The sequence below is a fragment of the Paroedura picta genome, chromosome 2 (assembly GCF_049243985.1).
Source record: "Paroedura picta isolate Pp20150507F chromosome 2, Ppicta_v3.0, whole genome shotgun sequence".
Classification (NCBI taxonomy): domain Eukaryota; kingdom Metazoa; phylum Chordata; class Lepidosauria; order Squamata; family Gekkonidae; genus Paroedura; species Paroedura picta.
In genome coordinates, this window is record NC_135370.1 from 182183364 (window position 1) to 182203406 (window position 20043).

The window sequence follows — 20043 nt, forward strand, 5'->3', positions numbered from 1 at the left end:
ACTGCAAGGCGAACAAACCGGTCAGTCCTAGAGGAGATCAGCCCTGAATGCTCCTTAGAAGGCCAGATCCTGAAGATGAAACTCAAATACTTTGGCCACCTCATGAGAAGGAAGGACTCCCTGGAGAAGAGCCTAATGCTGGGAGCGATCGAGGGCAAAAGAAGAAGGGGACGACAGAGAATGAGGTGGCTGGATGGAGTCACTGAAGCAGTCGGTGCAAACTTAAATGGACTCTGGGGAATGGTAGAGGACAGGAAGGCCTGGAGGATCATTGCCCAGGGGGTCGCGATGGGTCGGACTTAAGACTTCGCACCTAACAACAACAACAACTTCGTTTTTAAAAACTGCTTAAATGTCATGTACCTTTTTGATGTTCATCACCCTGAGACGGCTAGTCCAAGAGGGGCGTTATACAAATCAATCCAATTACAAATCAATCAATCTTGCATTTTCCAACACAACCCTCAATGGCCTCATGCCAAAAGCCAAGCAGACAAGGTGCCTGCTCTCTCACAGCTGCATGCGGGGCTCCGGGAGAGTTTTCATTCCTGAACCCTGCCTTGATTGTCGCAACCACACTAAACACAAATGAACCCGCAACAATACCATCGACTTCACAAAAGCTGTCCGCAGAATCGTCATGCTGGGTCCACTTCCGCACGGCCTCCACGGTTTTCTCGCTGCCGAGGGAAGAAGAAAATACCGGTTGCTACAATGTCCCTGGGCCAGATGTGCGTAATCACAGAGTCTTACTGTTAGAAGGGACCTTCAAGGTCATCTAGTCCAACCCACGCCACTTAGTACAGGAAAACCAACCCATCCCTGGCAGCTGGCTGTGTAAACTGCTCTTGAAGACTCCAGTAGATGGCAGCCTCATGCTTGCTCAACTGGACAAATGAGGTCCGACTACAGGGGGGAACACGGACCTCTTGACCCTGGGAGACGATGCCAGCTCTGCACGCACAGACACCCCTCCCGAATATACCCAGAAGAAGAATGTGCACCTTAAAGATTCATCAACGGCTCCCAGCCTCTCCGCTTCTTCACAGTCCTGATCAGAGGTGTTGGCTTCTTGGGAATACTAGAAAGGAAGACCAGAGGGTGTAGCCCAGCAACATACAGATGGGTGTCTTGCCCCTGCCGTGGTCAGACTAGGTGGCTGGGCCCTCAGACGCACCCTGCCATCCACCCGGGAACAGTGAGCGACTTGGGTGTGGGAGGTCGAGCCAGCCCCAGAATGGCTGCCACTGCTTCCCTTCAATCACACAGCAAAACCGCCTAAGCCACGTCTTAAAAATCAGCACCGCCAATCAGAACTCTGATGGCCAATCAGCCCCGCCCACTTTCTAAAAAGACTTGATGGGGGGCAGGAAGCCAGTCAGCAGGCGCCCCCGGGCACCATGTTGAGGACCTCTGAAGTAGGGACAGGTTTTTGTTCTCTCTGGAGGAGACCAACCAGGACTGGTGACAACAGTTTCCTCCTGTTTGCAGAATGAGTACAGCAGGAAAAGGAAAGGTGGACAGTGCACATGACCATATGATCCCCACACACACACACACACACACACACACAAACACGCAAAACCATGAACATAGATTTGCATGTATAGCCATGTTGGCCTGAAGCAGCTGAATGAATTCTAATAGCCCCATAAAGATGAATGAAATTGCCTTCATAGTTTTATACAAGCACACGCAAACAGTCCTAGATTAACCATTAAACAAGTGTCGGGAACCCGCTTGCTAACTGAAAAACAGGGTGCCCCTTTGAAGAAAACGTCATGCCAGGCCTGGTGAACGATACAACAGGAACAAGCTTTATTTCAGCAACGTGGAGTCCGCTGGTATGGAGTAAGAGCTTCCACCGAACTCCAGGTGGAAGCTCCCTTTTATACAAAACCCACCTCCTTAGGCTGTATTGCCCCACCCAGTACTTGCGGAGGGAACATGCTGATACAATCATGACTCATGCACATATGCGAGGTTTTCCGGGGTTCCTGATGGCCCATTTTCCTGGAACAAAGGGCCATCTCCGGGCCCTTGTCAAAAGGTGGAGGGGGACATTGAGGTTCTTTAGCGGCCATTGCCACCTCAACGATCGGGTGGGGCGCCCAGCTGCCGGCTTGCCTATGATCACCATGCCCTACCTCCGTGATCGCGGGCGCCTCTGATGGCGGGGTTCGGTCCCGTTCCCAAGCCACCAAGGACCGAACCACGACATTCTGCCCCCCCGAAGGTCCATTCTCCAACCCCCCGGGGCGGCCAGGATACCGCTTGTGGAAACGTTCAGTGAGTCGGGGCGCAAGGACGTCCGCTGCCCAGACCCATTCCCGGTCCCCCAAAGCGAAGTCCTTCCATTCCACGAGGTACTGCAACTTCCCCCTGTGGAGTCTAGAGTCCAGGATATCCGCCACCTCGTGGTGCTCCCCCCCCGGCAGGACCTCGGGCGCTGGCGGGGAAAACACGGGGTGCCAAACGTCACCGTCCGGAGTTTTTTTTAGAAGGCTCACGTGAAAGACGGGATGGATGTGCCGGAGGTTCTTGGGGAGCTTGAGCTTGACCGAAACTTCGTTGATCGGGGCCAAGACCTCGAAAGGCCCCAAAAACCGAGGGCCTAGCTTCTTGCTGGGCAAATTCAACCGTAGGTTCCGGGTGGAAAGGTAAACTCGATCCCCCGGTCGGATCTCCTCAGCTGGTCGTCTCTTCCGGTCGGCGTCCTCTTTCTGCGCTGCCTTGACTTTGTGGAGCTGCTCCTGCAGCGACTTCCAGCAGCTCCCGGCACGCTCCCCCCACTCGCGAAGGTCGGCCGATTCCCGGGCGGGGACCTCTCCAAGCTCCGGGAAGTGTCTCAGGTCTGTCCCGTAGACGACGGCAAAAGGCGACATCTCCGTGCTGCTGTGGTCTGCGTTGTTGTACGCGAACTCGGCCAGGGGGAGCAGGGGCACCCAGGTGTCTTGATGATAGGAACCGAAACACCGCAAGTACTGCTCCAGTACTTGATTAACCCGCTCGGTCTGCCCGTCCGTCTGGGGGTGGTAAGCGGAGCTCAGCCCTTGCTCGATGTCTAACAGGCGCAGGAAAGCTTGCCAAAACCGGGACACGAATTGTGAGCCCCGATCGGAAATCACCTTGTCCGGCAGCCCGTGCAGTCGGAACACGTGATCCAGGAACATCCGAGCCAACTGTGAAGCACTGGGGACACTGGCGCAAGGAATGAAATGGGCCTGTTTGGAAAATAGATCTACCACCACCCAGATCACCGTTTTCCCCTTGCTGGGAGGCAAGTCTGTTATAAAGTCCATGGAGATCACTGACCACGGCCGGGTCGGGACCTCGAGCGGGTGCAGCAGACCTTTCGGCTTGCCAACCCCCGGCTTGCAGGTCAGGCAGACAGGACAACCACTGACGTAAGCTTTTGTGTCCCGCCGCAGACTGGGCCACCAAAACCGCCGCCGGGCCAACTTCCAGGATTTTACGAAACCGAAGTGCCCGGCGGTCTTAGCATCGTGGCAGAGGCTGAGGGCTTCCCGTCGTAGCCCTTCCGGGACGTAGACAGCCTCCCCCCTCCGCCAGAGACCGGAGTCCAAAATCAAAGAGTCCCGGAGCTCAGCCAGCTCCTCGTCTGCCCCATAGGCTGCCACTAGGCGGTCTCGGAGCGGGGCGGTCGCCGGGTCGGGCTCCCATTCCTCCCTGGCCCGCCGCCTAGTGACGACCCCCCGTCCCAGCTGCTCCTCGCCAAACACGGACCTGGTGCAGGGAGCGTACCCCTCCCCATAATGCGGCAGACGGGAGAGGGCGTCCGCGAGGAAATTCTCTTTGCCGGGGATGTGACCAAGCTTGAAATTGTACCGCGAAAAGAACTCCGCCCACCTCATCTGCTTGGCGTTCAGGGATCGCGGTTGCCGGAGCGCCTCCAGATTCTTGTGATCTGTCCAGACCTCGAACGGCTCCTCTGTTTCCTCCAGCCAATGCCGCCATTCGGTGAGGGCGAACTTAATCGCAAACGCCTCCTTCTCCCAGGTAGACCAGTTCCGCTCCGTTTCGGCGAATTTTCGTGAGAGGTAGGCCGCCGGCCTCAGCTGTCCCGCCTTGTCTCGCTGCAGGAGAACCGCCCCGGCTGCTGCGTCGCTGGCGTCGACTTGTACCACCATCGGCTGGGTTGGGTCGACGTGCAGTAGCGTGGGCTCAGACGCGAAAGCTTGCTTGAGGGCCAGGAACGCTGCCTCCGATTTCTCATTCCAGCCGAGCGCTGCGCTGGGCCGCGTGGCGCGAGGACCTCTCCCCTTGGTACCTAGCAAGTCCGTGAGGGGAGCCACTACGGAGGAGTATCTGGGGATGAAGCCTCTAAAAAAGTTAGCAAACCCCAGGAAGCTTTGTAGCTGTTTCCGGGTGCGGGGCCTTTCCCAGGCCAGCACCGCCTGCACCTTCTCGGGGTCCATAGCTATGCCCTGGGCTGAGATGCGGTAGCCCAAATAGTCCAGGGAGGGACGGTGGAATTCGCACTTAGCCAGCTTCACGTATAGGTGGTTTGCCAGCAGGCGCTTTAACACCTCCCTCACCAGGGTCACGTGCTCTTGGGGATCTTGGCTGTAGATCAGGACGTCATCCAAATAAACCACCACCCCCTGAAACAGAAGGTCCTGCAACACCTCATTAATTAGACTCATGAAAACCCCAGGTGCCCCGCTTAAGCCGAACGGCATCACTTTAAATTCGAATTGTCCCAACTGACAGTTAAACGCTGTTTTCCACTCATCCCCCTCCCGGATGCGTACCCGGTAGTACGCCTCCCTTAGGTCCAGTTTAGTGAACAGAGTCCCTTTGCCCAGCCGGGCCAGCAAATCCGGGATCAGCGGGAGGGGGTAAGCGTTCCCCGCTGCGATGGCGTTGAGGCCCCGGTAGTCCTGGCACAGCCGTCGGGACCCATCCTTTTTCCGGACGAACAAGACTGGAGCTCCCATGGGACTGGAAGCGGGCCGGATGAAACCTCGGGCCAGATTTTTATCCAAAAACTCCCGGAGGTCCTTGAGCTCACCCTCACTCATCTTGTAGATGCGCCCTTTGGGTAGTACCGCCCCCTCTGGGATGTTGATAGCGCAGTCCGTGCGGCGGTGTGGGGGTAGCTCGTCCGCTTCCCGCTCGCTGAAAACGGCTGCGAGGTCTCGGTACTCTGGCGGGACCTCGGGCTCTGGTTTCTCCTGCTGCGCCGCCGCCGCTCCCCTGGGACGCGCCGCCGTCCTCTTGTGGCTGGAATTCTCGTGGGGGACCCGATGCCGTGCACCCACCGTCAAGTCGAACTTCAGGGTCCCCGCCCGCCAGTCCACCACGGGGTTGTGTTCCTTCAGCCAATCCAGGCCCAACACCGCCCGATATCCCGCTACGGGGACCTGGATCAGCCACCGCAGCTCTTGGTGGTCCCCTATGTGGATGGCGATAGGACCCACCTCTTCCCCGAAAGGTCCCCCCTGAATCGGGCTGCCGTCCATCTGGACGAAAACCAGGGGAACCTTCCGAATGCGCTTCGGTAGCCCCAAAGCCCGGGCTATCTGGGGGTGGACCATGCTGTGGTCGCATCCAGAGTCCAAAAGAGCCTCCCCCACCCAACTTAGTCCGTTCTCCGGGTTCCGGAGCTCTAAAATTACCACGTTCGGAGGTCGCGCCTCATGCTGCAGGGGTTTTCCCTCGCACCGCGGGACCTGCTGCCCGGCGCCGTCTACAGCAGGTCCTGGCCGTTTCCCGTCGCCTGGGCGCTTCCCGGTTCGTTGCGGAGGTCCTCCGCCCGGCGTGCCTGCTGGGGGCGTGTCGCACCTCCCCCCTGGGAGAGCCCGCGGTCCTCCCCCCCTTGCCGTTGGCACGCTGCTGCGAAATGTCCTGACCCCCCGCATTTCAGGCACAGACCTTCCCGGCGTCTCCTTTTCCCGCTCGGGGTTCGGGGGTCGTTTGGGGCGAGAGTTGTCGGGGCCCGGTCTCGGCGCCTCGGCTGACCCGCCTTTGGCCTCCCGGGGGGGTGCGGCGGCCCAACCCAGGCTGGCTTCCAGCTTGGCGACCACAAAACACCACCCCTCCAGTGTAGACAGATCTTCTTCCGTCCCCTTGATCACGGCCCATTCCCTGAGCTTCGGGTTAAGGCCCTCCCGGAAGTACTCGATTTGGGTCTCCTCGTTCCAGGAGAACACCTTGCCTGCTTCCCTCCGGAAAATGTCTATATAGTCCATAACCCCCCTAGTACCCTGTCGAAGTCCCTTGATCCGACTCTTTGCCTTGTCCTCAGCCTGGGGGTCCTGGAATCGTCGGCGGAGCGCGACCACGAAGTCCTGCAGGTCCCGAGTTGCCGGGTCGCCGCGCTCGGCCAACCCTAGGTACCACTGACCCGCCTTGCCCTGGAGACACGATGCCACCCCCCAGACCAAGTCCTCGGAGTCCTCATACCGGTCTCCATACCTCCGGGCATGCGTCAGCGCGTGGAGGAGGAACTGCGGGAGGTCGTCCGGCGTCCCGTCGAAACGCGCCTTAAGCTCTGGGGGGGAACGTTTTGGAGAGTAGTCCGACCCCCTCCGGATCCGGGATTCTCGGCGTCCGCCGTCTCGTCCTGCTCCGCTCCACCGGCTACCAACTTGCCCAACGACGCCGTGCCGCTCCCTGCCTTGCACGTCGCTCCTGCGTTGGTCCGGCTCTCGCCGCCCCGTCGGCTCACCCGCTCCCCCGAGATCCTCTGCTATCTCGCCTCTCCGCTGGCCGTCTCGCCTACTCGGGACTGAAAACTGCTCCGGGTCGGGGTCCGGGGCCCGCTCACCAGTACCGGGCTCGTCCTCGTCGCTGGAGACGTCCTCACTCGACGCGATCCCCTCCGCCGTTGTATTACCAGTCCCCCCGGGCCCGGCCCGAGCTTGCTCACGGGCTTCAGCTGCCTGCAAGCGCCTGGCCAAGTCCGCCATGGCCCGCCGCAGGTCCTCTAGGGATTCCTCAGGTCCTACCGGGCGAAGCGCCTGCCTCAGCTGGGTGTCCCAGGTTGGGGCCAACCCCCCAGACCTCGGCGCGCTCCCCGCCGTGCTTGGGAAGCCCATGGCCCGGTGCCTCCCCTTGGCCGCCGCTGCCGAGGGTCTCGGGGTCCCGGACAGCTGCTCCTGGCCCCCCGATTTTCGGAGGAAATCTCCCGGGGACATTAAACTCATGTTCCCGGGGTTCGTGGGGGTCGAGACCGCCCCGTTGCTTGAAAACGCCATCTCTGGATCCGTCCCGATAAGCGCTCGGAGGCGATGCCGACCCTGGAGTTCGGGGGAAGCTCTTACGATGTCGGGAACCCGCTTGCTAACTGAAAAACAGGGTGCCCCTTTGAAGAAAACGTCATGCCAGGCCTGGTGAACGATACAACAGGAACAAGCTTTATTTCAGCAACGTGGAGTCCGCTGGTATGGAGTAAGAGCTTCCACCGAACTCCAGGTGGAAGCTCCCTTTTATACAAAACCCACCTCCTTAGGCTGTATTGCCCCACCCAGTACTTGCGGAGGGAACATGCTGATACAATCATGACTCATGCACATATGCGAGGTTTTCCGGGGTTCCTGATGGCCCATTTTCCTGGAACAAAGGGCCATCTCCGGGCCCTTGTCAAAAGGTGGAGGGGGACATTGAGGTTCTTTAGCGGCCATTGCCACCTCAACGATCGGGTGGGGCGCCCAGCTGCCGGCTTGCCTATGATCACCATGCCCTACCTCCGTGATCGCGGGCGCCTCTGATGGCGGGGTTCGGTCCCGTTCCCAAGCCACCAAGGACCGAACCACGACAACAAGTGCACACTCAGGGCACCATGGGAAGGGGGGGGTGGAAACAGAGAGCCATGGTGGTTAAAAGAGGTGGCTTTCTAATCTGGCGAGCCGGGTTTGATTCCCCGCTCGTCCACAAGCAGCCAGCTGGGTGACCTTCGGCTAGTCACAGCCCCGTTAAGAGCTGTTCTTGCAGAGCAGTCCTGTCAGAGCTCTCTCAGCCCCACCTCCCTCACAGGGTGTCTGTTGTGGGGAGAGGAAGGGAAGGCAGTTATAAGCGGCTTTGAGACTCCTTCATGCAGAGACAAGGAGGGTATAAAAACCAAGTCTTTTTCTCCGGTGTTTTTGTTGTTGTTGTTGTTATTTATGCCTCTTCTACTTTAAACTTTTTTTAAAGTTGAATTTTAATATAATTGTGGGGTCTGGGCTGGGGAATGGCGAGGAAGGGTAACGAATTCCTCATCTCTCAAAATAGTTCGGTTCACAAAACAGTTTGGTCCAGATGCCCTTTTCCTGGTTGTGCCGGAACCAGGCTACAATCTGGACTGTAGCTATCTCAGTTTGGCTTCATCCCCACCGTGCCTGTTGCCCCTTACCTTGTAGCCAGCGGATTTAATTCCATCAGGGATCTTGTTCTGGAAACAGAGAGGACCGATCAGAGCCTCATTCGCTGTATTAAAACCTCCACACAAAACAGGCTCTCAAATTTTGCAGGCTGGGAGGGGTGTCAGGTTAAACCTGAAGTGGGCAGGGGGATGGGTCGTGGTCTTTCAACCCCACCCCACACACACACACACACACACACACACACACACACACACACACACACACACACACACACCAATAAGCTCAGCCGCATACGGTCACCCAATCTGAAGAACTGGGCTTGAGTCACCATTCGTCCACATGCAGCCCGCTGGGTGACCTAGGGCTAGTCACAGTCCTGTTAGAGCTGTTCTCACAAAGGAGCTCTCTCAGCCCCAATTACTTCACAGGGTGTCTATTGTGGGGAGAGGAAGGGAAGGGGATTGGAAGCCACTTGGAGACTCTTTCAGGCAGTGAAAAGCGGGGCATAAAAGCCAGCTCTTCTTCTTCATATCTACTTTGCCTCTCTTTGACAACTAGGAAACAAGTCCGGTTGAAAGTTTTGAAAGAGACAGATGTCGCATTTGGGATGTGCAGCTCTGCTAGATCGGATTGAACTGTGAGTGGCACTCGGTGGCCAAGCCCCTCTACCTGGGACCCCCCGTGGATGCTCTCCCGCCCTGATGCTGTGCCCCTCTTCCTTCTCTAAGAAGTCCCAGGGAAAGAGCTCAAGTGGTCCATCCATTAGTTCACGGGCTCACGCCCAGCGCAAAACCCTACAGTTTTATTTATTTATTTGGGGATTTATATCCTGCCACTCACAAATGGCTCATGGTGGGTCACAATAACATGATAAAATCCCCACTAAAACCCATAATTCAAATTCAGAATAGCCAAATAATCTGTAGGGTTTTGTGCTGGATGTATGCCAGACGTAAACCGGTGCAATATGGAATTGACCACTAGGGGCAAAAAACACCCCAAAGAAAAAGGCATTCCGCCTCTACCATGTTCTCGATGGTCAAGTCCAACATCCATCAAAATCACTGGGACCAACGTAAGTAAAGCAATCCCAGAGGGACATGCAGGGGTTGGAAGTGCTCTCTGAGAATCCAGGACACCCCCCCACACACATACACATGAGGAGTCACCCAATTCTCTCAGCTGCCCAGAAGGAGTCCTGGAACTGGAGGGGGGGGGAGAATGTCAGAAAATTTCCCCCCACGCTTACGGATTGGCATGGCTCCACGGCACAATCTCTGATCCCGCAGTGACTGAGGACGTCCCAGAAAGGACACTTCCTCTTTAGGTTCACCTGGAAACAAGCAGCAGGGAAAGGGTTTTTTTTTTTTACTGCAATGTAAAAGAAATTCTGCAAATTAAGTACTTTTAATTTTCAAGAATTTTTTTAACCCTGCATAAAGGGAGTTCGATCCCAGCAGCCGGCTCAAGGTGGACTCAGCCTTCCATCCTTCCGAGCTCGGTAAAATGAGTACCCAGCTTGCTGCTGGGGGGTAAATGGTAATGACTGGGGAAGGCACTGGCAAACCACCCCGTATTGAGTCTGCCGTGAAAACGCTGGAGGGCGTCACCCCGAGGGTCAGACATGACTTGGTACTTGCACAGGGGATACCTTTACCTTTACTTAAAACTATGTTGGCTTTCCAAAGGCCACTGGACTCCAACGCAAACTTGGTCCTGCCGCTGTGGACCAACACCACTACCCCACCCCCATTTTTTTTTTTTTACTGTTACTGATTTCAGACAAAAGAAAACGCAGAGGGGAAGAGCTACATGACCCAGGAAATACTTTTGCTGCCTTTTAGGACAAGACTTTTGCTGACTTTTAGAACTATTGGGCTGGTGGCCTCTGATCCGGAGAACCGAGGCTGAGACGCTACAGCTGCTCTCTCAGAATTCCCAGGCTGAGGTCTTTCCCATCCCCTCCTGCCTGCTCCTTTTAACTGGAGATGCCGGGGATTGAACCTGTGACCTCCTGCGTGACAAGCAGAGGCTCTTTTGCTGAGCCACGACCCCTTTCTAACCCCTGAATTTTCTCATAAGAACAGCCCTGCTGGGTTAGACCAGGGTTTCAGCATGTTAAGTATTGCATATTCTGGCTGGCAGCTGCTCTCTCCAAGGCCTCCCATCCCCTCCTGCCTGGTCCTTTTTAAACTGGAGATGCCAGGGATTGAATGGGAGACTTCCTGCATGCCAAGCAGAGAGCCAGTTTGGTGTCGTGGTTAGGAGTATGGACTTCTAATCTGGCATGCCGTGTTCGATTCTGCACTCCCCCACATGCAACCAGCTGGGTGACCGTGGGCTCGCCACAGCACTGATAAAACTGTTCTGACCGAGCAGGAATCTCAGGGCTCTCTCAGCCCCACCCACCCCACAGGGTGTCTGTCGTGGGGAGAGGAATGGGAAGGCGACTGTAAGCCGCTTTGAGCCTCCTACGGGTAGGGAAAAGCGGCATATAAGAACCAACTCTTCTTCTTCTTCTGTTGCTGTGTCACAGCCTCCTCCCATATTGGCTAACTTTTATAATAAAATGTAACTCTGTGTTATGTAGAGGCTGGAGTGTCCTGCAGAGAGGGGCAGTCTGTAAATTTAATAAATATATATAAATTTAATAAAATAAAATGGGAGTCTGGGAGAGCCAGGTTCTAAATCCCCCACTGGGGGGATCATGGGCCAGTCACTGGCTCTCAGTCTAGCCTACCTCACAGGGACGTTGTGAGGCTAAAGTGGAAGAGTTGTAAGCAGCTTGTGGTCCCTGCTAGGAAGAAAAAAAGGGCATAAAAAATCAATAGAAAAACAATAACCTGTCATAAAAGCAACTTGCTTGTGTAGAAATGAAAGGCCGAGGGACAAACGTCCTGCGTGGAAATTACCTTGTAATATCTGAAATAGTCGTTTTCCAGAAGGGTTTGGAGTCTGGGGAAAACCCGGTAATTGTTGAAGGCATCTAATGTCTCAATGTCGCACGTACAATCGTCCAAGTGACCAGTGACCTGGGGAAGGGAGAGGCCATTAGGATTCAGAAGTGAGCAAACCGATCAGGGAATGCCCAACCTGATCGGTTTGAAATTAGCAACGGCTAACATTGGGAAGGGTTCAGAGCCCTCTCTGCACCCATCATCTCAGCTGTCTTCCCAATAACCTGACTTAATCGAAGAAGAGGGAAATTATACGTTGCACACTGAAGCATGTAATGCAGGGTCAAAATACCATTAAATCAACAACAACAACAACAGTCTCATCTGGAAACCGTGATCTTGAGTGAGGACGCACAACTCCTCCCAAGACTCGGCAATTCTCAAGTGGCAGATTTCTGTGAGCATACATATGCCCTCATGCGTAAGCTCAAAAGTGAAGCAGGGCTCAAGATTGAGTCCCCAGTCTGCCATGGAAGTTTGCTAGGCATTTGGGGGCCTGTCTCTCTCACAGCTTAACCAACCACACAGGGTTAGAATCAGAGAATCGTGGGAAGGGGCCATCCCGGCCATCTAGTCCCACCCCCTGCTCAGTGCAGGATCAGCCTCCAGGAGAAGGATCTGTCCAGCCGCTGCTTGAAGATGGCCGGTGAGGGGGAGCTCCCCACCTCCTTAGGCAGCCCCTTCCACTGCTGAACTAGACTCCTAGAATCCTAGAGTGGGAAGGGGCCATGCAGGCCATCTAGTCCCACCCGATGCTCAGTGCAGGATCAGCCTTAAGCATCCAGGAGAAGGATCTGTCCAGCTGCTGCTTGAAGACCCCCAGTGAGGGGGAGCTCCCCACCTTCTTAGGCAGCCCCTTCCACTGCTGAACTAGACTCCTAGAATCCCAGAGTGGGAAGGGGGCATGCAGGCCATCTAGTCCCACCCCCTGCTCAGTGCAGGATCAGCCTCCAGCATCCAGGAGAAGGATCTGTCCAGCCGCTGCTTGAAGACGGCCAGTGAGGGGGAGCTCCCCACCTCCTTAGGCAGCCCCTTCCACTGCTGAACTAGACTCCTAGAATCCTAGAGTGGGAAGGGGCCATGCAGGCCATCTAGTCCCACCCGATGCTCAGTGCAGGATCAGCCTTAAGCATCCAGGAGAAGGATCTGTCCAGCTGCTGCTTGAAGACCCCCAGTGAGGGGGAGCTCCCCACCTTCTTAGGCAGCCCCTTCCACTGCTGAACTAGACTCCTAGAATCCCAGAGTGGGAAGGGGGCATGCAGGCCATCTAGTCCCACCCCCTGCTCAGTGCAGGATCAGCCTCCAGCATCCAGGAGAAGGATCTGTCCAGCCGCTGCTTGAAGACGGCCAGTGAGGGGGAGCTCCCCACCTCCTTAGGCAGCCCCTTCCACTGCTGAACTAGACTCCTAGAATCCTAGAGTGGGAAGGGGCCATGCAGGCCATCCAGTCCCACCCCCTGCTCAGTGCAGGATCAGCCTCCAGCATCCAGGAGAAGGATCTGTCCAGCCGCTGCTTGAAGACGGCCAGTGAGGGGGAGCTCCCCACCTCCTGAGGCTCCTCCCCTTCCACTGCTGAACTAGACTCACAGAATCCTAGAGTGGGAAGGGGCCATGCAGGCCATCTAGTCCAACCCCCTGCTCAGTGCAGGATCAGCCTCCAGCATCCAGGAGAAGGATCTGTCCATCCGACTGCCAGTGAGGGGGAGCTCCCCACCTCCTGAGGCTCCTCCCCTTCCACTGCTGAACTAGACTCACAGAATCCTAGAGTGGGAAGGGGCCATGCAGGCCATCTAGTCCAACCCCCTGCTCAGTGCAGGATCAGCCTCCAGCATCCAGGAGAAGGATCTGTCCATCCGACTGCCAGTGAGGGGGAGCTCCCCACCTCCTGAGGCTCCTCCCCTTCCACTGCTGAACTACCCAGACTGTGAAAATTCCTTCCTGATATCTAGCCGTTCCATGTGTAATTTAAAGCCATTCCTGCAGGCTCTCCCTTCTGCTGCCCGCAGGAACCTCTCCCCGCCCTCCTCTAAGTGACCCCCTTTCCAATCCTTCCAGAGAGCCCTCCTGTCCCCTCTCTGCCTCCTCTTCTCCAGGCTGACACATTTTCCAAGTCAGTTCTGCTGCTTCTCAACAGCAGTATGGCACATTCGTTTTGGGAATTGGATTTCAGCATGTCAAACCTGTTCAAGTCCCCCCCCTTTCTAAGAACGCCTGGAGGCCTTCGCCGTTATCTGACTGGCCATTCTGGCCAACTCATGGCTCATCCTGTTACCAAGGCAGAGTTGCAAAATTCTGGAACTTCGCAATCCTTCCAGAAGCAACGGGGCACCTGGCCGTGAGCACGTAGGCAGGAGGAAGTTCGTTGCCAGATGGCTGAGAAATGCAAATCCTGACTCGCCCAACGGACCTCTTAGTCAAATGCTGGTCATTTGGCGCATTTACGCTCCTGCAGGGAGGAGAGACAAGCACTGCTGGAAGACAGCTGGCCGGTTCTGGAGCCCTCAGCGGAGAAGGGCGGATTTCGAACTCAGGCATTGACTTTTCCAGCTGCCAGCTATATCCTTGTTCCCAGATTCGGAACACTGGAACCTTCTAGGGCTAAATATGGACATATCTTATTACAAAGGTCAATTGTCTGCCCCTAAGTATTTCTGAGAGCCTCTTGTGGCGCAGGGTGGTAAGGCAGCCGACATGCAATCTCAAAGCTCTGACCATGAGGCTGGGAGTTCGATCCCAGCAGCCGGCTCAAGGTTGACTCAGCCTTCCATCCTTCCGAGGTCGGTAAAATGAGTACCCAGCTTGCTTGCTGGGGGGTAAATGGTAATGACTGGGGAAGGCACTGGCAAACCACCCCGCATTGAGTCTGCCATGAAAACGCTAGAGGGCGTCACCCCAAGGGTCAGGCATGACACGGTGCTTGCACAGGGGATACCTTTACCTTTACCTTAATTATTTCTGCTTTGCAGTAACCCAGCTGATTACATTTCGCATTGTACCAGACTCTTCTACGTAACGTCCCTCCCACCGTGAAACTGGGATAGAAGGGCCCAGGGTTTTTCATTTTATTTGATTGGAGCCCAGTAGCACTTTAGAGACCACCAGAAGTAGTAGCAGTACTGAGTTTATTACGGTCAGGTCCTGAGTGCCAAAACAGACAGACAGCAGGATACCGGCATAATGCCCAATTTGTGAACCTCCCGAGACGCATCCGGCTGGCAATGCGTATAAACAGAAAACAAGGCGGAAAATAATTCTGGTCTCACCAAGCAAGGCGGTTCTTGGCCAGCACAGCCAATGAGGAAACAATGAATCGGCTAATCGTTTGCCTCCTTATCAAATAAACACGCATATTTGAATCACATTTGCATTGTTTATCGCTTCTCCGCGAAGCATCCTCCCAGGGCACCATCCCATTTTATTTACAACATCCCTATTAGGTAGGCCGGGCTGGCCTAATATATCCAAGAGGCCCCAGGCTCACTCAGTGAACTTTTCAGACAAAGGGGGATTTGAAACGGGGGTCTTCTGAAGAAAGCAAGGCAGAGCGCCCCAGAAATTGATCAGCTGAAGACTGATTTTATTCATTTGATGGCATTTTATTCATTTGATGGCATTCTTATTAAAGTTTTTTTCAGTACAAACAAATGTAAAAGCTAACAAACGACAAAGCAAGCAAAAGTAGAAAAGAAAAAAGAAAATAGAAAAGTGGAAAAATATAAAGAAGACGCTTTCAATTTTTTCCGCGGCAAATGTAAAATCACAGACTTACCAATTACAAAGTTACAAAGAAGCAAAAGCCCTCTGTTTTTCTATTTCCTGATTATTTTTTCCTCTCTTAGTCGTCAAATCCACAAACCATCAGTTCGTTTTTTCCCCGTTTCATGCAAAAACCTTTAGAGGGTTTCCGGCCAGTCACAAATAGAGATACTGTTTTACCTGTGAAAATCCCACCATCTTCGCCCACCTGAGTAATGTCGCATCTTTCCACTTTTTGCGCATGCAATGCTCTCACTGCTGAGGTCATATCCGAAAACAAAGTTCCATAAATCTTTTCCTCGCTGTCCCAAGAGACATTAGTCCCAAGCCTCTGGTTTCAACTGAACGTTCATCTTTTCTGGGTCAGTGAATGTCTTTGTATCCAAAGACATTCAACTTCATTAGGCGTTCAAAAAGAAAAAAGAAAAAGGGGTAAAATGTCCCTTCCATGTCCTGTCTAGTATTTAATAGGGACACCACCCAATTTTCATCACATACAAGGACTGGAGAAGGGTGGGGTGGAAGCAACAGAAAAGAACCAACCAGGAAATGCTCCACATACAGAGCTGGACTGCTGAAGAGGCTAGTCATTATTTTGACCCACTGCTGACTTGCCTCTTTGGCAGCACGATTGTTTGTCTGGCTCCCGCATCCTATTTCCGCCACCTGCTTCTCTCCTTCTTCTTCTAAGGCCGGAGGTAGGAAGAAGAAGAAGCTGGCTTTTTGAACCCTGCTTTTTACTATCCAAAGGAGCCTCCAAGTGGCTTAGAAACACCTTTTCTCTGTGGGTTTTAGAGATGTCTGATAGAGCTGCTCTGGGAGAACAGCTCCAAGAGAACTGTGACTAGCCCAAGGTCACCGCACTGGCTGCATGTGGGGGGAGGAGCAGGGAATCACACCCAGTTCTCCAGATTAGAGCCCACCGGTATTAACCACAACACCGAGCTGACTCTAGGAGAAAAATAAAAGGGTGACTTAATGTGCTCCCATTAACCCACTGACTAAATTCAATTCTTATCGATCAATTTATGCACCACCTTTCTCCCTAACGGGGAATCAAGGTGGGTTACATTGTTCTCTTCTCCTCCATGGTTTTGTCATCACAACAACCCTGTGAGTAGGCTGAGATGCTGTGACTGGGCCAAAGTCACCCACAGCAAGCAACTGCGGCATGAGTAGGAATTCGAACCCAGATCCTCGTCCAACACTCTAACCGCTGTGCCTCGTTGACATTTGCATTGATAACAACTGCTTAATAATGCCGAAAGCCTTTCCCGGTCTTATTTATTCAAATGCTTTGCCCTGGCATTCCCTCATGACCGTGACTCACCAATCATAATAGAACCGTACAATAGCACCACTCAGATGCAAAATGTAAATATTATCTGATTGTACAAACAGCCCATGAAGGAGGGACTCAGTCCCATACAAAAACTGGCCTAAGGCGCAGAAGAGAAGCAGCTGTCCAGCTTACAGTAAGCATGAGAGCCTCCACTTTCAGGAGCAGTATACCTCAAATGCAAGCTTCTGGCGTTTCTTGACGGCCCTAGAACGGTTTCCCAAATGGGTGGGAATTAATTAACTTTTAATATATTTTTTTTATTTGTTAAACATTTATCGGGTGATATGACCATATATGGTCATGCCACCCTCCCCACTCTCCCAGAATGGCCAATGAGGGGCCTGGAGGAGGTGGGAAGGGAGGGGCCCCAGGTGGGCGTGTCCACAGCTCTGCTTCCCAGCCATATTCCGTTGGATTGTGCCACTTTGGGGGTTTCTTGAAGCCTGAAGGAGGTTTCAGGGGGTTCTCAACAGGAAAAAAAAGTTGAGAAAAGCTGCCCTACGACCTTAGCAAGGGAGAACTGTTCAGAATATTCTGCACTGTCTCTCCGGCAAACAAGTTTAAGGCAACAAGAAGGAAATAGTGCCCTGGCCTTGATCAAGAGAAGCAAAAGGCCTCTTAATCTTGGAGCAGAGCTGAGAACCCCTTGCCCTGATCCTGACCAGGTCTCTTTGGATTGGTCCCAGTGAATTCACCAACAGCCCCAGCAGCCAAGCAATTTTAGAGACACAAGAACAGGAGGGTATCTCAAAGGTCATCTAGTCCAACCCACAATGCAGGGAATACACAACAATTGCAAAACTCCCCCTCCTGTGGCCACAGTTGTCAGCTCTGGGTGGGAAAATATCTGGAGATTTTGGGGGTAGAGCTGGGAGGGGGGGATTGGAGGGCAGGGCAGGACTCAGTGGAGTCCCCCCTCCCAAGCAGCCCCTTTCTCCAGGGGAACTGGTCCCTGTGTCCTGGAGAGGACCTGTCATTCCAGGGGATCCCCAGGTCCCACCTGGAGGCTGGCATCCCTACCAGTGACCCCTGCTCTATGCCCGGAGGAAGGCAAATAAACTCCCTCTAGGATCCTGCATGAGAGCCAGTGTGGTGAAGCAGTTAAGAACCGCGGCCTCTGATCTGGGGAGCTGGGTCTGATTCCCCACTCCTCTTCCACATGCAGCCAGTTGGGTGACCTTGGGCCAGTCACAGTCCTTTTAGTGCTGTTCTCACAGAGCAGTTCTCTCACAGCTCTCTCAGCTACACCTACTTCAGTTGACCTTTTGTGGGGAGAGGAAGGGAAGGTTACTGTGAGCCACATGTGGCCTGTTGGTTGACCTTGGGCCTATCACAGTTATTTCAGAGCTCTCTCGGCCCCACCTACCTCACAGGGTGTCTGTTATGGGGAGAGGAACAGAAGGTGATTGGATGCTGCTTTGCAAGTACTTTGGGTAATGAAAAGTGGAGTATAAAATCCAGCTCTTCTCTTCTTCTCCTCCTGGGGCCAGTTTTCACACAGACAGTGAGCAAGTGGCCTGCACATGTGAAGTAGCGCCAGGGGTGCTTACCTGAGAGACAACCCCAAACCTACTCTGGAGCAAGCCTCCTCTCCTGCCAGCCATGACGCCTGGCCCTCCAATGAATTTAGATCTCCCCGTGGCGCTTTCCTGCAAGAACGCCAAACCAGTGCCTGGTCAGCCAACCCCGCCCTTTCCAAGCAGGCCGCCTTTTCACACGACCCCCCTCCCCAACGGGCACCCAGGCTGCCGACGTCCTTCTCCGCCTCTCCTCCCAGTTGTCCTCACAACACCCCTGCGAGGGAGGCTAGGCGGCCAGCGTAGGGCGGGCCCAACTCCGTCGCCTCCCCCCCCCCCCACGGGGATCCGAACCGGGCTTCCCCGGACCTTCGCCCGACATTTCACTTGTCTCTTCCCGCTGCGCGTGCGAACGCTGAGACACGTGTCCATCCAACCCATGCCCGGAGAAACGCCAGGTCTCGCAGGTCGCGCCCAGCGTCTCGTCCCCCAGTCCGCGGGCCCGGGAAGCGAGCCAGGAGCCCTGCACGTGGAAACACGCCGCCTGGAGCCAACACGAGTCCGCCGCCTTCCCACGACCTGGCGCGGCTAGTTGCTCACCTGGCAGAAGCAGCGTCGCTCGGCGGAGGCGGCGGCCGGGCCAGGCGGCGGCTCTTGGGCGGCCAGGAGCGGGAGGACGAGCAGGAGCAGCGGCGGGCGCGGCATGGCGAGTCCGACTCCGGAGCCCAGGGCCCGGCACCGCCTCCCTCGCGGGGCGGACGTGCAGCGCAGCCCGCAGGCGCCGCCTGCGCCCTTCCCGGACCGCCCGCGGGGAGGAGCCGCCGGCCGGCTGCAAGAGCGTCTCTGGGCGTGTGCAGAGCGCCCGGGCTGCCGGCTCCGGGAGGGACATCGCTGGAGAGTCAGGGGCGGACCCGGGAACGGGGAGGGGCTCATGTTGGGAGAAGGGAATGGGGAGCCGGGTTCGGGATGCCTTCTTGGATGGGATCGCTTCCGGAGCCAGCCTGGTCACCTCGTGTAGAGCGGCTGCTTCTCATTTGGAGAACCGGGTTGGATTCCCCGCGCCTCCGCCTGCAGCCAGTAGGGTGAACTTGCGCCACTCACGGTTCTGATAGAGCTGTTTGTGTGCAGTTCCCTCAGAGCTCTCTCAGCTCCCTGACAGGGTGTCTTGTGGTGGGGAGAGGAAAGGGAAGGCGATTTGGAAGCCACTTGGGGACTCCCCCGCGGGGTAAGCGAGGAAAAGGTGCTTGGAGACAATGTTGCTGTATCCATTAAGATCAGCTTGTTGGTCACTTGAGCGGTTCTTCCACTTCCTGAAATAACCTTTCCGTTTCTTTGAATCGCTTGTGCTCCTTACTTCCACTCGCAGGTGAAAAATACAAGGAATGTTTCTTGAACGGATGGCAGCTGAATTGTTAAAACAAGCACAGAGTCAATACCATTCTCTTTCTGTGCGCTCTTTCTGTATCCTCATCACAGCCCTGCAGGGTAGGCTAAGCCAAGAGTTCGTGTCTGGGCTCAGTGGCAGAACACCTGCTTGATGGGGAAGGCTGGCCTGGGTAGACCAGGGGTCTCACTCAGTATGAGCAGCTTCCTGTGTTCATATTGACTAGGGAGAGGATGTCTTGAAAGGTCCCGGCAGGAGGGGATGGGAGAGACTGACCTGGATAGACCAAGAATCTTAGTAGAAGGCACTTCCTGTGTTCATATTGATTAGGGAATGGGCGTGGCTCAGTGGAAAAGCCTCTCCTTGGCAGGCAGGAAGTCCCAGATTCGGAAAAACAGACATATAAAAGGGAGAAAATTAGAGAAAAACTTACATATAACAAATTGTATAACTACGTCACCACTATATTATTCATTTGCATCCTTACTACGTATTCCCACATTACCTCTACATGTCACAATGCATTAACTATGACCAGTTGACGATAAAAGAAGGAAATCAATAATAGAAAAATTATTATTCAAATTCCAGGTCTTTAGGCATTTATATTCAAGTGCCATTCTTATCCTGATTTAACATTGTAAGGCATTATAGATATTTGATTTTAAATTGCTTCTCATTCTCCATTTATCTCCTGCTTACATAATAAACTCACCATCTCCCCTCATATGTTTCAATAATTTGATGTTTCAGATGCA

At 54.5% G+C, this 20043-nt stretch overlaps 1 protein-coding gene across 1 annotated transcript in view; it reads right to left on the bottom strand.

Moving 5' to 3' along the window:
- The window catches only part of ERO1A (endoplasmic reticulum oxidoreductase 1 alpha), a 30069-nt gene extending 11345 nt beyond the window's left edge, over positions 1-18724 (bottom strand). The window contains exons 1-6 of the mRNA XM_077324060.1: positions 18502-18724; positions 11243-11362; positions 9580-9663; positions 8360-8398; positions 1005-1081; positions 607-680 (exon numbers count right to left, since the gene is read on the bottom strand). Coding sequence (XP_077180175.1) covers positions 607-680; positions 1005-1081; positions 8360-8398; positions 9580-9663; positions 11243-11362; positions 18502-18606 — 499 coding nt within the window. The 5' untranslated portion in view covers positions 18607-18724. The remainder of the gene's footprint in view (positions 1-606; positions 681-1004; positions 1082-8359; positions 8399-9579; positions 9664-11242; positions 11363-18501) is intronic.
- Between the last annotated feature and the right edge of the window lie 1319 nt (positions 18725-20043).